Source organism: Neltuma alba, unplaced genomic scaffold (assembly GCF_004799145.2).
Source record: "Neltuma alba isolate B1F8T4 unplaced genomic scaffold, ASM479914v2 tig00010608_pilon, whole genome shotgun sequence".
NCBI lineage: Eukaryota > Viridiplantae > Streptophyta > Magnoliopsida > Fabales > Fabaceae > Neltuma > Neltuma alba.
In genome coordinates, this window is record NW_021635466.1 from 1,915 (window position 1) to 16,237 (window position 14,323).

At 35.1% G+C, this 14,323-nt stretch overlaps 2 protein-coding genes across 2 annotated transcripts; one reads left to right on the plus strand and one right to left on the minus strand.

Moving 5' to 3' along the window:
* Nucleotides 1-2,045: 2,045 nt before the first annotated feature.
* On the plus strand, nt 2,046-6,482 carry LOC114757521 (disease resistance-like protein DSC1). Its single transcript, XM_028946602.1, has 4 exons — nt 2,046-2,580; nt 2,964-3,796; nt 4,337-4,542; nt 4,910-6,482. Exons 1-4 carry the CDS (start codon nt 2,090-2,092, stop codon nt 6,347-6,349), a joined length of 2,970 nt encoding a protein of 989 aa, XP_028802435.1. The 5' UTR covers nt 2,046-2,089; the 3' UTR covers nt 6,350-6,482.
* Nucleotides 6,483-8,074: 1,592 nt separating this feature from the next.
* On the minus strand, nt 8,075-12,152 carry LOC114757525 (disease resistance-like protein DSC1). Its single transcript, XM_028946605.1, has 4 exons — nt 11,621-12,152; nt 10,426-11,533; nt 10,050-10,346; nt 8,075-9,937 (listed from the first exon to the last, which is right to left on the minus strand). The coding sequence occupies exons 1-4, from the start codon at nt 12,085-12,087 to the stop codon at nt 8,357-8,359; spliced, it is 3,453 nt and encodes a 1,150-aa protein (XP_028802438.1). The 5' UTR covers nt 12,088-12,152; the 3' UTR covers nt 8,075-8,356.
* Nucleotides 12,153-14,323: the final 2,171 nt, after the last annotated feature.

Here is a 14,323-nt window from a genome sequence, read left to right on the forward strand (position 1 = left end):
GCCATTTGATAAGCGATCTGACTGACGAATACTAGTGAAATTTCCACGTCGATTAACTTGTTATTAAGTGATATTATTAGGAAGAAATGAAAAGATTGTGTGTTGAAGAAAATGAAGAAGATTTTGTGTTTTCTCCTTAAGAACTTCTCATTTCTTGAGTTGAATGTAGAAGGTAAACTTGGCAAAGAGAAGAAATTACCCACACTTTGATGAATGAAATCCAGATAAATTAGCAGCTTCAAGAATCAGGAATAAAATGTGGCTGGCAACTTTTAACTTATTTCTATTATTATTGATAATATAAAAGAAAAAACTTGTAAACCTTTCAAATCATTTCCAAAATATTATCAGTTTCACATATCGTTTGAATATGCAACAGAACTTCGCAATGACAATGGCCAACAACACCCATTAATATCGCAAACGAAGTTTTGATGTGCAGCGATGTTCACGTTAACATACGTGTATAATAATACCAAGGGTTTTTAGGTAATTTGGGGCAATGTAATTCTGGAAGCTTATCCAGCTTAAATCAATCAGTCTCTGGTAGAAATTAGGGTTATTTACACGTGGCCGGCCCTGTCAATTAATATCGTAGTTCCCAAACACACTTCACAAAGACACTGATTAAAGCTATTTTTACTAGTGAGAGCTTCATGTTTTTGTTTGGAGATGTAGGTGAGAAATAGAGAGAGGAGAAGAAATTTTTCAGTAGATCAAACTCTAGCATCGCCCGATTTCTCTGCATTAATTAACTTTGATGGACTTAATCAATCTCATACTTTTGTTGTAAGATGTAATTGCTTCTCGCTTTTAATTTTTAACTTCTTCATTTTCACTTCTTTTTTCTTTATTTTAAATCTTCATTTAAACAAATTTTTATCAAAATGATTTTTTTAAAAACTAATTTAAATATAAATTATATTACACTATCTAATTTTAATCTAATTTATTTAACTTTTGTAAAAGTTAATTGCTAAAGAAATGCGATGTTTTCATTAGCTCTAGCGGTGGGGACACCCGCTTCAATTTCACACGCCATTGACTTACTTTCCCTATGGACTATTATATGTTTTTCATTTAGTGCTGTCTTTCCGCACACTAATAGCACATGAAAATTCCAAATTGGTAGGACCGCCTTTCTTTCAAATTTGAGAGGCTTCGTTTGGAACAGCGATTTGGTGGCTAATCACACATTCAAAAGGGGAAAACGTACGTTGGAGGATTTTGACATGTTTGAATAAGCTTTTCTTCTTCTTCTTTTTTTGCCTATTTAACTTTTGGAATAAAAGCAGCTTAAATTGTAAGCTGAAATTTCCAGCTTTTGTCCATGATTTGGATTGATGTGTACTGTGACCATACTTAATGCTCTTTTAAAATGTTTATTTTTTATAATTTAAATTTTAATATTTCTCTTAAACATCACAATATATACATATAATATACTTATCCAGTTTTAAATATAAGGCCTAATTTGAAAGTGGATTTTGATCCTCAATGAGAGATGTTTTTCATTTTATGTTTCACATTTATAATTTTTTCTCAAACTAATTTGCTGAACTTTTAAACTGATACAGTTACACAAAAATATTTTAGAAAGATCCTGTCATGTATATTATAATTAAATAATTTATTTAGTTTTTTAATCTTTTCAAATTAGGTAAATTGATATTTCATTAAGGACCAGAGGAGTATATGTATTATCGAATAAGATTTATATCCTTTTCAGTCATGTTCATCTAAATTTACTTTTCGAATAATTATCTAAACAAGTTTTCAAAAGTCAGATTTAAAAAAAAACTAATCTAAATATAAATCATATTACACTATCTAACTTTTATTTAAAAAAAAAAAGTTACTTCTCTGCTGTTAATCCAAACACATACTCAATCTTTAAAAGTTAACTTTACTTTTATTTATAATTTATAATTATTATTATTCATTTTGACTTGGTTGACCCAATCTCCTCCACTAAAATCTTATCTTCCCCTTAGGCCGCTCTGTTTCCTATTACAAATCATTCAATACTTAGATCTGAATTGAAAGCAGTCCCAATTCTCTTTTGCGTATCAAAGCAAAGCAATCTGATATGGCTTCGTCTTCTTCCTCTACTCCATCTTCTCAATCTCCAAAGAAATATGATGTTTTTATTAGCTTTAGAGGTGAGGACACCCGCTTCAATTTCACTAGCCACCTTCATGAAGCACTTCGTAGAAACCATGTAGATACATACATCGACTACAGACTTGAGAAAGGAGATGAGGTATGGCCATCTCTTGAGAAAGCCATCGAAGATTCAACTCTCTTCCTTGTGATCTTCTCAAAAAACTATGCATCTTCCACGTGGACCTTGAAGGAGCTTTCAAAAATATTAGACTGCTCCAAAAATCAAGGTCACCAGCTTGTTATGCCAGTGTTCTATAGAGTAGATCCTTCACATGTGAGGAAGCAGTCTGGGAGTTACCAGAAAGCATTTGAAGAACATGAGCTTAAAAGCATCAACAACCAACATCTACACATGTGGAGGAAGGCTCTCACTCATGCTGCCAATTTATCTGGTTGGCATTGTAGCTTCGATAGGTAACAATTAATGTGCTTTTGATCTTTCTCTTATCATGTTCTTCCATACATGGGGCTGAATTAAATTAATTTTTGAGGCATCTGATGGAAGTTGGTTAGTCTACCAGGCCCATCAACTTTACTGTTGCGATATTTTTATCTGAATCCCTGTCTTACTATTGTCGTAACGAATCATTAATGGTCATGAAATGAAGATGAAACTTTATATATCTAGTTTAAGCCATCTAATGTTAGTAATATTTCTCAAAAAAATTATTATAGAATTTTTTTTGCCAACTCTTCAAAGTTGCCTTTCATTAGGAATAGTTCAAAAATTTGAATAGACAATCAATGCGGTATTAAGTTTGGTGCGTTTTGAATTTTGATTTTGTAATGGTGTGCAGGGATGAAGCGGAGCTAATTAAAGAAATAGTGAAATGTGTTATACACAAGTTAGGCTGTAATTATCAAAGTGAAGATTATCTAAAAGATTTGATCGGAATTCAGAAAAGAATGGCAGATGTAGAATCATTGTTAGAAAAAGATTCAAATGATGATGTGCGATTTATTGGCATTTGGGCTATGGGTGGTATGGGCAAAACGACTCTTGCAAAAGCATTGTTTAGCAAATTGCGTTTTGGATATGAAGGGTCTTACTTTTTGGCTAATGTAAGGGAAGAATCAAAGAAATGTGGAATAGATGCTCTGAGGGAAAAGCTCATTTTGAAGTTATTAGGGGATAAAGAATCTCACATTGACATGGTTGATGGTGCAATATCTTCTTATGCCATGAGGAGACTTAGCCGCAAAAAAAGTTTCGTTGTTCTTGATGATGTTGATGATCTTGAACAATTAGAAAAATTAGCAGGAAAACATGATTGGTTTGGACCAGGTAGTAAAATATTGATAACAACCAGAGATAAGCAAGTTTTTGGTAAGGAAGTAGATGATATATATCAGCTTGAGGCTTTGAATTCTGATGAGGCTTTTCAACTTTTCTCCTTAAATGCCTTCAAAAAACACTATGATGGTGATCCAAAGATACGAGAGCTGGTAGAAAAAATTACTCACTATGGAGGTGGAAATCCATTGGCCTTAAAAGTTTTAGGTTCCTTTTTGTATGGCAAAAATCAAGAAGCATGGCAGAGCCAATTGGAAAAGCTTACAAAATTACCTTGTCCAAAAATTAATGATATCCTCAAATTGAGTCTTGAAGAACTTGATTCTGAAGAGAAAAGTATTTTCTTGCATATCTCATGTCTCCTCAATTATTGTGATGCTGAAGATATAAAAAATTTGTTAGATGCATGTGGTTATTCAACTGAGATTGGATTGATGAGACTTGAAGATAAAGCTCTTTTAGAAATTCATGAAAGAAGAATATCAGGAGAAATTCATGAAAGAAAAATATGTATGCACCATTTGATAAAAGAAATGGGTCAACAAATTATTCGTGAAGAATCGTTAAATGATCCTAAAAGGTGCAATATATTATGGATTTCCAAGAAAAATTCTGACATAGTGAAGAAAAACATGGTAAGAGTGAAATTTTTGCATTTTAAAAAAAATTGTTGAATTTCAAATTCCTATCTGATTTATATAATAATTTTATTACTATTATTTTATTATTATTATTATTATTATTATTATTATTATTATTATTTTTATTTTTTTTGGTTAGGGAAGTGCAGCTACCGAAGGCATAATTCTGAACCTTTCCGAAGTTGAAGAGATGTGCTTCAATAAAAACGCTTTCCGTTCAATGCCCAATCTAAAGTTTCTTGTTTTGATAGAAATTTGGATTATCAGTTCAGGAACAAGTTAAACTTTCCCTGTGGTATAGAGTTTTTACCAAAAAATCTCAGACTCTTGCATTGGGTGGGATACCCTTTAAAGGCCTTGCCAGCAAAATTCGAGATTGAAAATCTTGTTCAAATTATAATGCCTCATAGCAATTTGACAAAACTTTGGGATGGAGTGCAGGTAAATTTTATATTTTATTCGTAGAAAATATTATTAGTACACTATTTGGAAAATCTTTATTTTGTTGGAGCCTCTTTTTAGCCTTATTTATAAGTTTCTACCCATAAGTCCTTAATACAAAATCTCTTAGAAAATTTAATGAAACATTGACAACCCATTTTAAAAAATGGCAATTGTCTTTCCCTATCACACTAAACTCCATGACCTTTATTTATAAAGATGATTGATTTAGTGTAATTTTTTTGACGTCAACTAATTTTCCTAGTAAAATACTTAACGAGTTCTTATGTCACACTGATCAGAGAGAATAATTCATTTTTGCTTTAATTTGGCTGCCAATCTCACCATGTAATCTATATTTTTACAGAATCTCGTGAATTTACGTGGAATTAACCTCCATGGATCAAAAGACTTGATTGAGCTCCCAAATTTTTCCAAGGCAATACATCTTGCAGAAGTGAATCTCAATGATTGTTCAAAATTGCAGGGTGTTCATCCATCTATTTTATCCCTCAATAGTCTTTGTTATTTAAGACTAAGAGGTTGTGAAGCCCTTACCAACCTTACAAGCAATACCCATCTCCAATCACTAGAGTATCTGGACCTAACAGAATGCTCAAGATTGAACAAATTTTCAGTGACCTCAGAAAACAGTGGGTTTGAATTGATACTTTCGGGAACGGCCATCAATGACGAGTTGTGCTCATCAAGTGGACGTCTCAGCAAAATTGGTTCATTGTTTCTAGACGAATGCAAAAGTGTGAAAAGTCTTCCCTACAAATTGGTTGACTTGCGCAACCTCGGACGTCTTGATGCTAACGGATGTAATAAGGTAGCATCAAATCTACTTTCCATATTTGATGAGATGCGTGCTTTGGAAGTTCTATATCTAAATGATTGTAGTGAATCATTTGAAGTTCCTGATAACATCAGCTTGTTATCGTCATTGCGTACGTTAAGTTTGTCAAGGAGTAATATAGAGACATTGCCTTCAAGCATCAAACACCTTTCGAGCCTGAAAGAACTTAACGTAAATAGATGCGAAAGGCTTCGGTCCCTACCAGAACTACCTCCCTCTATCTTAGACCTATCTGCCAGGGACTGCCTATCCCTTGTGTCCCTACAGTTACCTTTAATGAGAGAAGATGGAGAACAAAAAGAAGATCAAACAAAACTGTGCTTTGCTTTCACTAGTTGCATGAAGTTGGATCAACAATCAATCAAAGCTTGCGAGGCAAAAGTGGTACACGAGATAAGTAAAGCCACTTGTTGCGGGGCTTATGTGGAATATCCAGGAGAAAGAGTTCCAGATTGGTTCATGTATAGGTCTATACGGTCATCTGTCATAACTGTGGATCTCCGTTCTATTCCACAACCTTGGGATGGCTGTTTCATTTTCTGCGTCGTCATTTTGAAGTCACCACCGATGGCAGCAGTTGACGCCAAATGCTTTATTGATGGTCAATATGCTTGCACGTATGAAGGTGGGTTTATCTATGATCCTCTATTGTCAGATCATGTTGTCATTTGGTACGACGCATGTTCTTGTGGAGAACTACAAAGAAAAATTGAAGAGAAGAAAAGGGATGCTCACAGCGACACTTATATCCCATTGCTTCAAATTCAATTCACAGTTGCTGCATTAATAAGAGGAGAGATCAAAGAGTGTGGGGTATGTCCCACATCAGCACTACTTGAATATCAAAATTACATTCAACAAATTCGATTGCCATTGCATCCACATCCTAGCTCTGATACAATGCAAACGCCGTCTCGAAAGCGCAAATATCACAGCTTACTTCGTTGAATTTGAATAAATGATTTTCAGTTTTGAATGATCTGCCCTTGATACGTTACTCTTTCCGTTGTACTGGCGTACATACAATTAACTGAAGACTCCTCTTTGATTGAGATTTAATTCTATTCTTGAGGAGTCCAAATTGCATGGGTTATTTTAACCTTTCTTTATTGTTTAAGGCTAAGATGATGAGAGAGTGACGATTATATTATTACAGCCGCAACTTCATTCTGTTGGATCTTGAAGAATTGGATTCAACTAAGCAGATTGAGAGAGAAAAAATTAGGATGCTGCATATGATCCACATGAATAAAATTCTGATATAAGATGCAAGAATTAGATATTGATAAAGAACGGAATTTAATAGCGACAATGGAACACCAAGATTAATTCTACTAGACTACAAGGAATCAATTAGCGTACCTGAAGTTAGGCGGGAATTAAGAAAATGGAACAAATTAAAAGGTTAAACACTGGTCACAAATTCAACTACTCCGCCTCTGTTAAAGATAATATTATTGAATTTCTTTTTGTTGTAACAGACAAAAAGATGCATTAAAGTACTGTAATAAATTTAGATATTTAGATGTGATTGTACTACCTCCGGTTCTAATTATAAGAGCCAGTTGACTAATTTGAGAAGATTAAGAAAGTAAGTTGAGTTAGTTATTTGTCCTAAATAGGTGTTGTCTTTCCCAAAATATCCTTGCTAATCAAGTGTATTAACTAGAACTATAATTATTAGAAGGTTTATCTTGGAAAAAATTGAGTAAGTATAATAGACAAAGTGGATTGGGGTCTTATATTTAGGACCAAAATAAAAATCAAACAGGGTCTTATATTAAGGACCGGAGGTAGTATAAGATTAAAAAACAATAAGAAGTAACGATTCAGAAACATAAAAATGATGAAAACATGCTTATCTTTAAAACAGGTGATTATACTGTAATTACAATTGCGTCCATATACGCCTCTGATATATAAATCCATGTCAGCTCGACCTACTTCTTAATTATTTTTCCGTCTCTTCAAACTATTATATACAGTTTTCACGGTTCAATTTCATTTTGGTCTGAGACTGCTGTTTTATTGCCCCGTCAAAAAGGATTTTCTTGGCACAAAAGGGTGTTTGATACTTTGATTTAACTAATTTTCTTGGCACAAAGGGTGTTTGATACTTTGATTTAACTAACACCCTGTTTTCTTCTTCTTCTTCTTCTTTTTTTTTTTTTTTTTTTATGTTTTTACAGAACAAGCCAGTTTGAGAATGTAATTTGGGATATTGGGTTTTCTAGGTTGCGATGCAGACAAGTTATCGGATATCCCACTACCTGAGACATTGAAGTTTGTAACCTTCTCAAACAGAGAAAACTTTACCTTTATTCGTAGTTTGGTCACTCCATTCACAACGCAAATCACGCAGCAGCAGTTTCCCCAAAGCGCAAATATCACACCTTCATTTATAGCAGAGGATCCCATATTGAGGACCAGTGTGCAGTTTTTTTTTTTTTTTTTTCATTTTGCACAAGTCTACTTTGTCATCACTTCATCCTCAGTTGATGTTATTGTGTTTCAATTTCATCTTATTAAATAAAAGCTAAAAAAATGAAATGAAAGCAGGGGATCCTCAACTTCAGAGGATCCCCATGCATATGCACTGCAACCTTATATATTCTCAAACTTTTTGATCTCTGTCATTAATGAAATTCCAATCCTAAGTTTCTGTTACCATTCTGAACTTTAAAGAGTGTTATTCAATGCTTAAGAATAACAGCCAAGTTGTTCATAATGAATCCAAAGTCAAGGTAAAAGAGAGACAAAGTGAAAACGGGGAGTCTTCTGAATACATCATCTGAAGTTTGTCCCCTTTACATCTACGAAGTATTATGTATTACACAAAGAATGGGTTGTCACTATCTAAATAGAACAAAAAGAAAATTACCTCATGTCATACACTTTAAAACTTCACAGAAAGAGAACTTCAGAAGAGTCTAGAGTCTGATGCCTTTCAAGTAGTCACAATTTGATGAGATCTTTTAAGCCTTGTGTTGCTTTCTTCCAAGTTCCATTTGCAAGGGGAGGAAAGATAAATCGATTGGATTTTTTAACAAAAGGGACTGTCTCCTCAATTTTCTTTTCATCAAAGCTTCCACTAACTCCTATTGCAATTGCTTTAAGCTCTGATTTCAACTCCAACTCCATTTGCTCAATGAATTTATCATATTCTGAGGCATATATGGGGCAGACTCCACACTCTTTTATCACAATATCCTTGCTCTTCTTCCAAATATCCCCAGTTTGTGCAAAGAACTCAAATGATATTTTCTTGCGATTACTTTCATCTTCCTCCTTGCTTTCATTAGTTTTCAGACAACATCGTTCATCATACCACAGACATACATGATCAGACATAAATTCACAAGCAGATATGCTAGTCCAAGCACCCATATTCTTGTCTCTTTTACCATTAATTTCCATGTAGCAGTCACATCCGACAAGGTTCTTGTCATCTGATGGAAACTTACAGACAACCACACAAAAAATGAAACCCACGAACATGGAAGGTGGAGCAGAAGATAAGTCAATAGTTACTGATGACTGCCTTGTCCTGTTAGTGAACCACTCCGGAACATTGCTTCCTGGATAAATGACATCAACTGGACCACCTAGGATCTTACTTTTTTCTAGAGTTGATAAATGTTCAATGGCCAATCTCTTAATGTTGACATGAGAATTTACTTCTATAGCTCTGAGTGAATGTGCATCCAAGTTCACGCAATTCTGGAAACTAGTGCTATATCTCATTTTTCCCTTCAGATGATCAGAAGCCATTGAAGAAAACATGACTCTCTCCAGGGAAGTGCAGTTAGTGAGATATAGTTCTTTAACGGTTAGTGGAAGATGAGGCAAAGACTGAAGCTTCCTACAATTACTCAAATCAAGTTTTTCAAGTTGTGGAAGATGCTTGATGCTTGCAGGCAACCTCTTAATATCAGTTTCATTTAGGGATAAATGTTTCAATGAGGATAAGAATCTGATGGTGTCTGGAAGTTCAAATAAATTATGACAATCTTGCAGTACCAATGTTTCTAAGAATCTTGAGCCATCAAGTAGGAAGCGTAAATTCGAGGCATCAATCTGCACGCAACCATATATCCAAAGTTCTCGAAGAGAACTTAGGTTAGCTGACTTGTTTGGAAGATTCTTAAGCTTTTTGCAACGATGTAAGTCGAATGTTTCAAGTTTGTTTAGAAGCCTGATGGATGAAGGCAATTCATTGATAGCTGTGCCTGCCAAACTCAAGTTCCTCATATTCTCTGATGTCACTGAGAATTCCCTGAGCCTTGAGCATTCACCAAGAGAAAGACTACTCAGGGATCTCAAATGTACATCACTTCTAAGGCTGGTAAGTGATTTGCAATACGATAGGTTCAAATTCACAAGCTTGTGGATGGTTAAAATAGAAGGATGAACCTTACGCAAGCTTTTACAGTTGTAGAGTACAACTTCTTGAAGGTTTCTGGCCATAGAAAAATCTGGGAGTTCCAACAGATGCTTGGAGTTACTGAGGTCAATCTTCTTCAAATTCACAAGACGCTGCAATATTCATAAGAAGCAGACATTGTATGAGCTTTTCTTTTCACAAGAGACACTGTAAGAAAAACTATACCATGTTTGTTTATTTATGATGATGTAGATTGATACGTACCAGAACTCCATCCCAAAGTTTTTCCACACGATTCCAAGTCATGTTAAGTTCAACGAGACTTTCTGGACGGAATGTGGAAGGTAAGGATTTTAAAGGACAGCAACCGCAATGAAGAAATCGCAGTTCATACGGCAAAGATTCAAGGCCACAAGGAAGGCATAGGATTTGTCCATTGACATCATTCTGGGGAAAACTAAGAAGTTTTAGCTCAGACATCTCGGCAAAGACCTGGGGAGTTAAGCAGAGCTCTTCAATTTTTGTCACATTCGAAGTTATGCTTTGAATGGCTTTAGTCCCCTGGAAAGCAAAAGTAAGCATATAAGGGGAAAGCAAGAAGATAATTTGGGAGAATACAATTATCAAGTTAAAATTTTACCAGATTATGTTCCAATACTCGACACATATCATTAGCATCCCATAACCGACTGTGTTTTCCAGGATCATGAATTGATTCTTCACGAACAATCTCCCAACCCATTTCCTCTATCAAATCATGCATAAAGATTTTTGATGCTCCTGCGTTGGATCCTTTGATTTCAGTGATAAGAGCTTTGTCTTCAAGGACTTTTAACCCAATAATTGTTGAAAAACCACAAGCATTTAGAAAAAGTATTACTTGCCGTGATTTATATCCTTTGAAGAAACAAGCAATATACAAGAAAATATTCTTCTCTTCCCTATCAAGTTTATCATAACTCAATCTCATCACATCCTGAATCTTTGCATGTGGCATTTTGTTGAGCTTCTCAAGTTGGCTCTCCCATTCTTCCTTGCTTTTGCCATAAAGAAAGGAACCCAAAACCTTCAAAGCCAATGGAACGCCTTTAGCATAACTGATCACCTTCCTTGATAATTCAATCCACTCCATGTCAAGATAATTATTCCCAAAGGCATTTGACATAAAAAGTTGAGCAGCATCATCAAATATCAAAGGCTTAACTTCGTATATTTCATCAACTCCTTTAGCTAGAACTTGCCTATCCCTTGTTGTTATAATGATTCTGCTACCCGATCCAAAGCAATCAAGTGCTCCCACTAAATTTTCCAGTTGATCAGAATCACTAATATCATCAAGAACAACAAGAACTCTTTTTCGAAGAAGCCTTCTCTTAACATAAGGTGGTATTCCATTTGGTGTACCAATATGCAAATCATTTTCCTTGAGCAGTATAGAAAGAATTTTATTCTTCAAATAGATAATCCCATGATTCTCTGATTCTTCTCTCACATTTGCCAAAAAATAATATCCTTCATATTCAGAACAGAATCGATTAAATACTGCAGTTGCGATAGTTGTCTTACCCATACCGCCCATACCCCAAATTCCAATGACTCGAACATCTTTTGAGCCTTGGTTCATTAGTGATTCTAAATCTGCAATCCTTTCATCAATTCCAACGAGGCCTGTTAAGTCACTTTGGAACATAATATTCAACCTTGTCGACAAACGCTTGGCAATTTTTTCTATAAGCTCAGCCTCGTCCCTGTAACCACAGGAAAAGAGCAAGATTATGAAATTCAGAGACATCACTGCTTATTGAAACAAGAACTCTTGAGGGAAAGGAACTTACTCGTAACTTGATGAATGAAACCCAGACAAGTTAGCCGCTTTATTCAAAGCTGATTTCCAAATTGGCACCTTTTCCTTGTAATTTTTGTCATGTTTGACAAAAGCATCTCCATAAGATCCTTTTTGATGCCTCACATCTGAGGGATCTGTGTTATAGAAAACGGGAATTACAATCTGTTTTTGCTTCTCCATACACTCAATAATCTGCACCAGCTCTTCTAAGCACCACCTTGAAGAAGCATAATCCTTCGAAAATATGATCAATGACATGAGTGATTCTTTGATGGCGTTTAAAAGTGCCGGTGATATTGGATCTCCACTTTCAAGTCTGTCGTCCACATAGGCATCAATTTGCTTCTGCCGCAATTCCTTCCTCAAATGACTAAGAAAACCATGGCGAGTGTCTGTGCCTCTGAAGCTGATAAAGACATCATATTTTATCCCAGAACACTGAGAAGAATACGCCATTAGAAAAGAACAAGCACACAAGTTTGTCTAGTTTGGGAAAATCATGGGGTAGTTTAAGGAACAGAAAGGGATGAATTTCAGCAGAAAGAAAAGAAAAATAAAATAAGAGGAGGAAAATACAACAGCTACAATAATTAGTCAAATAAGACGACAAAAGAATCCGACAACAAGTGAAGAAATTGTATTGCTCGTGCAGCCACCAAATACAAGACTCAGAGAAAGAGTTATTCGGAGGAAAATGACACGACCAGTCCGTGCTAGCTATTAAACTCAAGGATCTGCATATGCAGATTGTTAATGGATGGACTGGACAAAGATTGGAGAAAATTTTTCATGTTCTTTGAAACAGAGTTGTCAAAGAATAAAGAGGAAGCTTCTGGTTCAGTCCCTGTGCTTTCTTTCAGAGTATAATACGTGTTTTGGAAAGTTCCCGAGGGGTTTGCAAATTTCAAGGACAACGAAAGGATGAAGGCATGATGGTTAAATTCACCTTCCCCCCCGCCCAAAAAAAACAAAAAAAGAAGAAGGAAGAATTCCACATAAATACCTTCAAAATATAAAAATCCCAAATCAGCACTCCAGACTTCATAAATACTATATCAGTATTCAGGTACTATATTGGGATTTAGAAATATTGTTAAATTACAACACTGTCCCTCCTTTATCTTTAGGGTGTGTTTGGTTGGAGGGGAGGGAAGGGGAGGGGAGGGAAAATGAGCCCCTCCCCTCATTTGGTTAAAAATTTTGGAGGGAATGGGAGCTAAAATGTCCCCTCCCCTCCCCTCCCTCCCCCCATTTTGGCTCCCCTCCAAATTGGGGGTTTTTGGAGGGGAGCCAAAATTTTGGACCATTATACCCTTATAGCTTTTTTAATATTCCACTTCTACCCATAAAATATATTATTATAATATTTATTTCAAATAAAAATATATTATCCTAAGTAAAAAAAATAAAAAATATATACATTATTATAATTAAAAATATATTATAAAAATTATTTAAAAATAAAAAATATTTAAATAAAAAATTATAATATTATAAAATTAATTGTTTTTTATAAATATATTATTTATTAAATATATTTTAAAGCTGGAAAAAAAGATAGCCTAAAGAAAATAAAATTTCATTTTTCTTATAGCATATAAAATTTGTTAATTTGATTATTTTAAATATATTATTATATTAATTAGAATAAAAAATTACTATACCAATTTTTTAATACACATATTAACATGATAAGACTGAATTTTTATTAAATTATATAATATAAATTAAGATGTAAATTAATTTATATAATATATCAATAAAAAACATAAACTAATATGTAAGGGTAAAATGGTAAATTGATTATTACTATCCCTCTCCTCCCCTCCTTGAACCAAACAAGGGATCATTAAATGCCCTCCCCTCCCCTCCTTTTTAATCAAACCAAACAAGGAGAGGATGAAACCTCCCCTCCCCCACCCCTCCCTCCCCTCCCCTCCCCTACCCTACCCTACCCCTCCCTCCCCTCCCCTCAAACCAAACAGGCCCTTAATCTAACACCCCTTTTCATCATCCTTCTCACACACTCTCTCTCTCTCCCCGACGACAATCTTACCAACTCTATCCCCGCAACTGCTCGTTGGAGAAGAAGGTAAAGGTTAGAGGGGGTGCTTGCCAAAGAAGAAGACAACAATGATGGGCAACGGGGAGGGGTGCTTGTTTTCAATATCTTCTTCATTGTTCTTCAACCTCCATTCCCATTTCTCCTTTCTCTCAACTCCAGCAAGTTTCCACCTAATCCCATCTTTGACCTTCACACTCCCACACCAAAGTGCTGCTCATCACCCTCCGCCAGTTACCTTATCGTCCCCGGCCAGCTTCTCCATTCTATCTTCCATAGTCTACGTATGGCCTCTAAGACTTGCGCTTTGATTAGAAAGACTGGGTCTATCATTCACCAGTTTTGAGAGCTTATTGGAGCCAACTTGTGCCTCTTTGGGGAATGAATTGATTCAAGTGGTGCTTTTCTTAATTCTCGCCCTCTTGTTTCTCCAGTGTCGTTTTTTGTGATGTGGTCCGTTCAAAGAAAAATTCTCTTTTTAAGACCTTGACATTTGATGTGTGCTTTATTAACTCTGGAGAATCTTATTTATTTTGGGCAAGTTCTTGTGCTGCAACAATTAAAACTGAGACCATGAGAGCTGAAAATATGCTATTATTTGCATTTATCATGCTGCTAATTCTGATGTTA

Excerpts from the sequence above, each read along its gene's own strand:
- LOC114757521 (XM_028946602.1), top strand. The coding sequence starts at position 2,090 with ATGGCTTCGTCTTCTTCCTCTACTCCATCTTCTCAATCTCCAAAGAAA. Across the intron at positions 2,581-2,963 it reads TGGCATTGTAGCTTCGATAG|GGATGAAGCGGAGCTAATTA; the intron begins GTAACAATTAAT and ends AATGGTGTGCAG. Across the intron at positions 4,543-4,909 it reads AACTTTGGGATGGAGTGCAG|AATCTCGTGAATTTACGTGG; the intron begins GTAAATTTTATA and ends ATATTTTTACAG.
- LOC114757525 (XM_028946605.1), bottom strand. The coding sequence starts at position 12,087 with ATGGCGTATTCTTCTCAGTGTTCTGGGATAAAATATGATGTCTTTATC. Across the intron at positions 10,347-10,425 it reads GAGTATTGGAACATAATCTG|GGGACTAAAGCCATTCAAAG; the intron begins GTAAAATTTTAA and ends TTTGCTTTCCAG. Across the intron at positions 9,938-10,049 it reads AACTTTGGGATGGAGTTCTG|CGTCTTGTGAATTTGAAGAA; the intron begins GTACGTATCAAT and ends TGAATATTGCAG.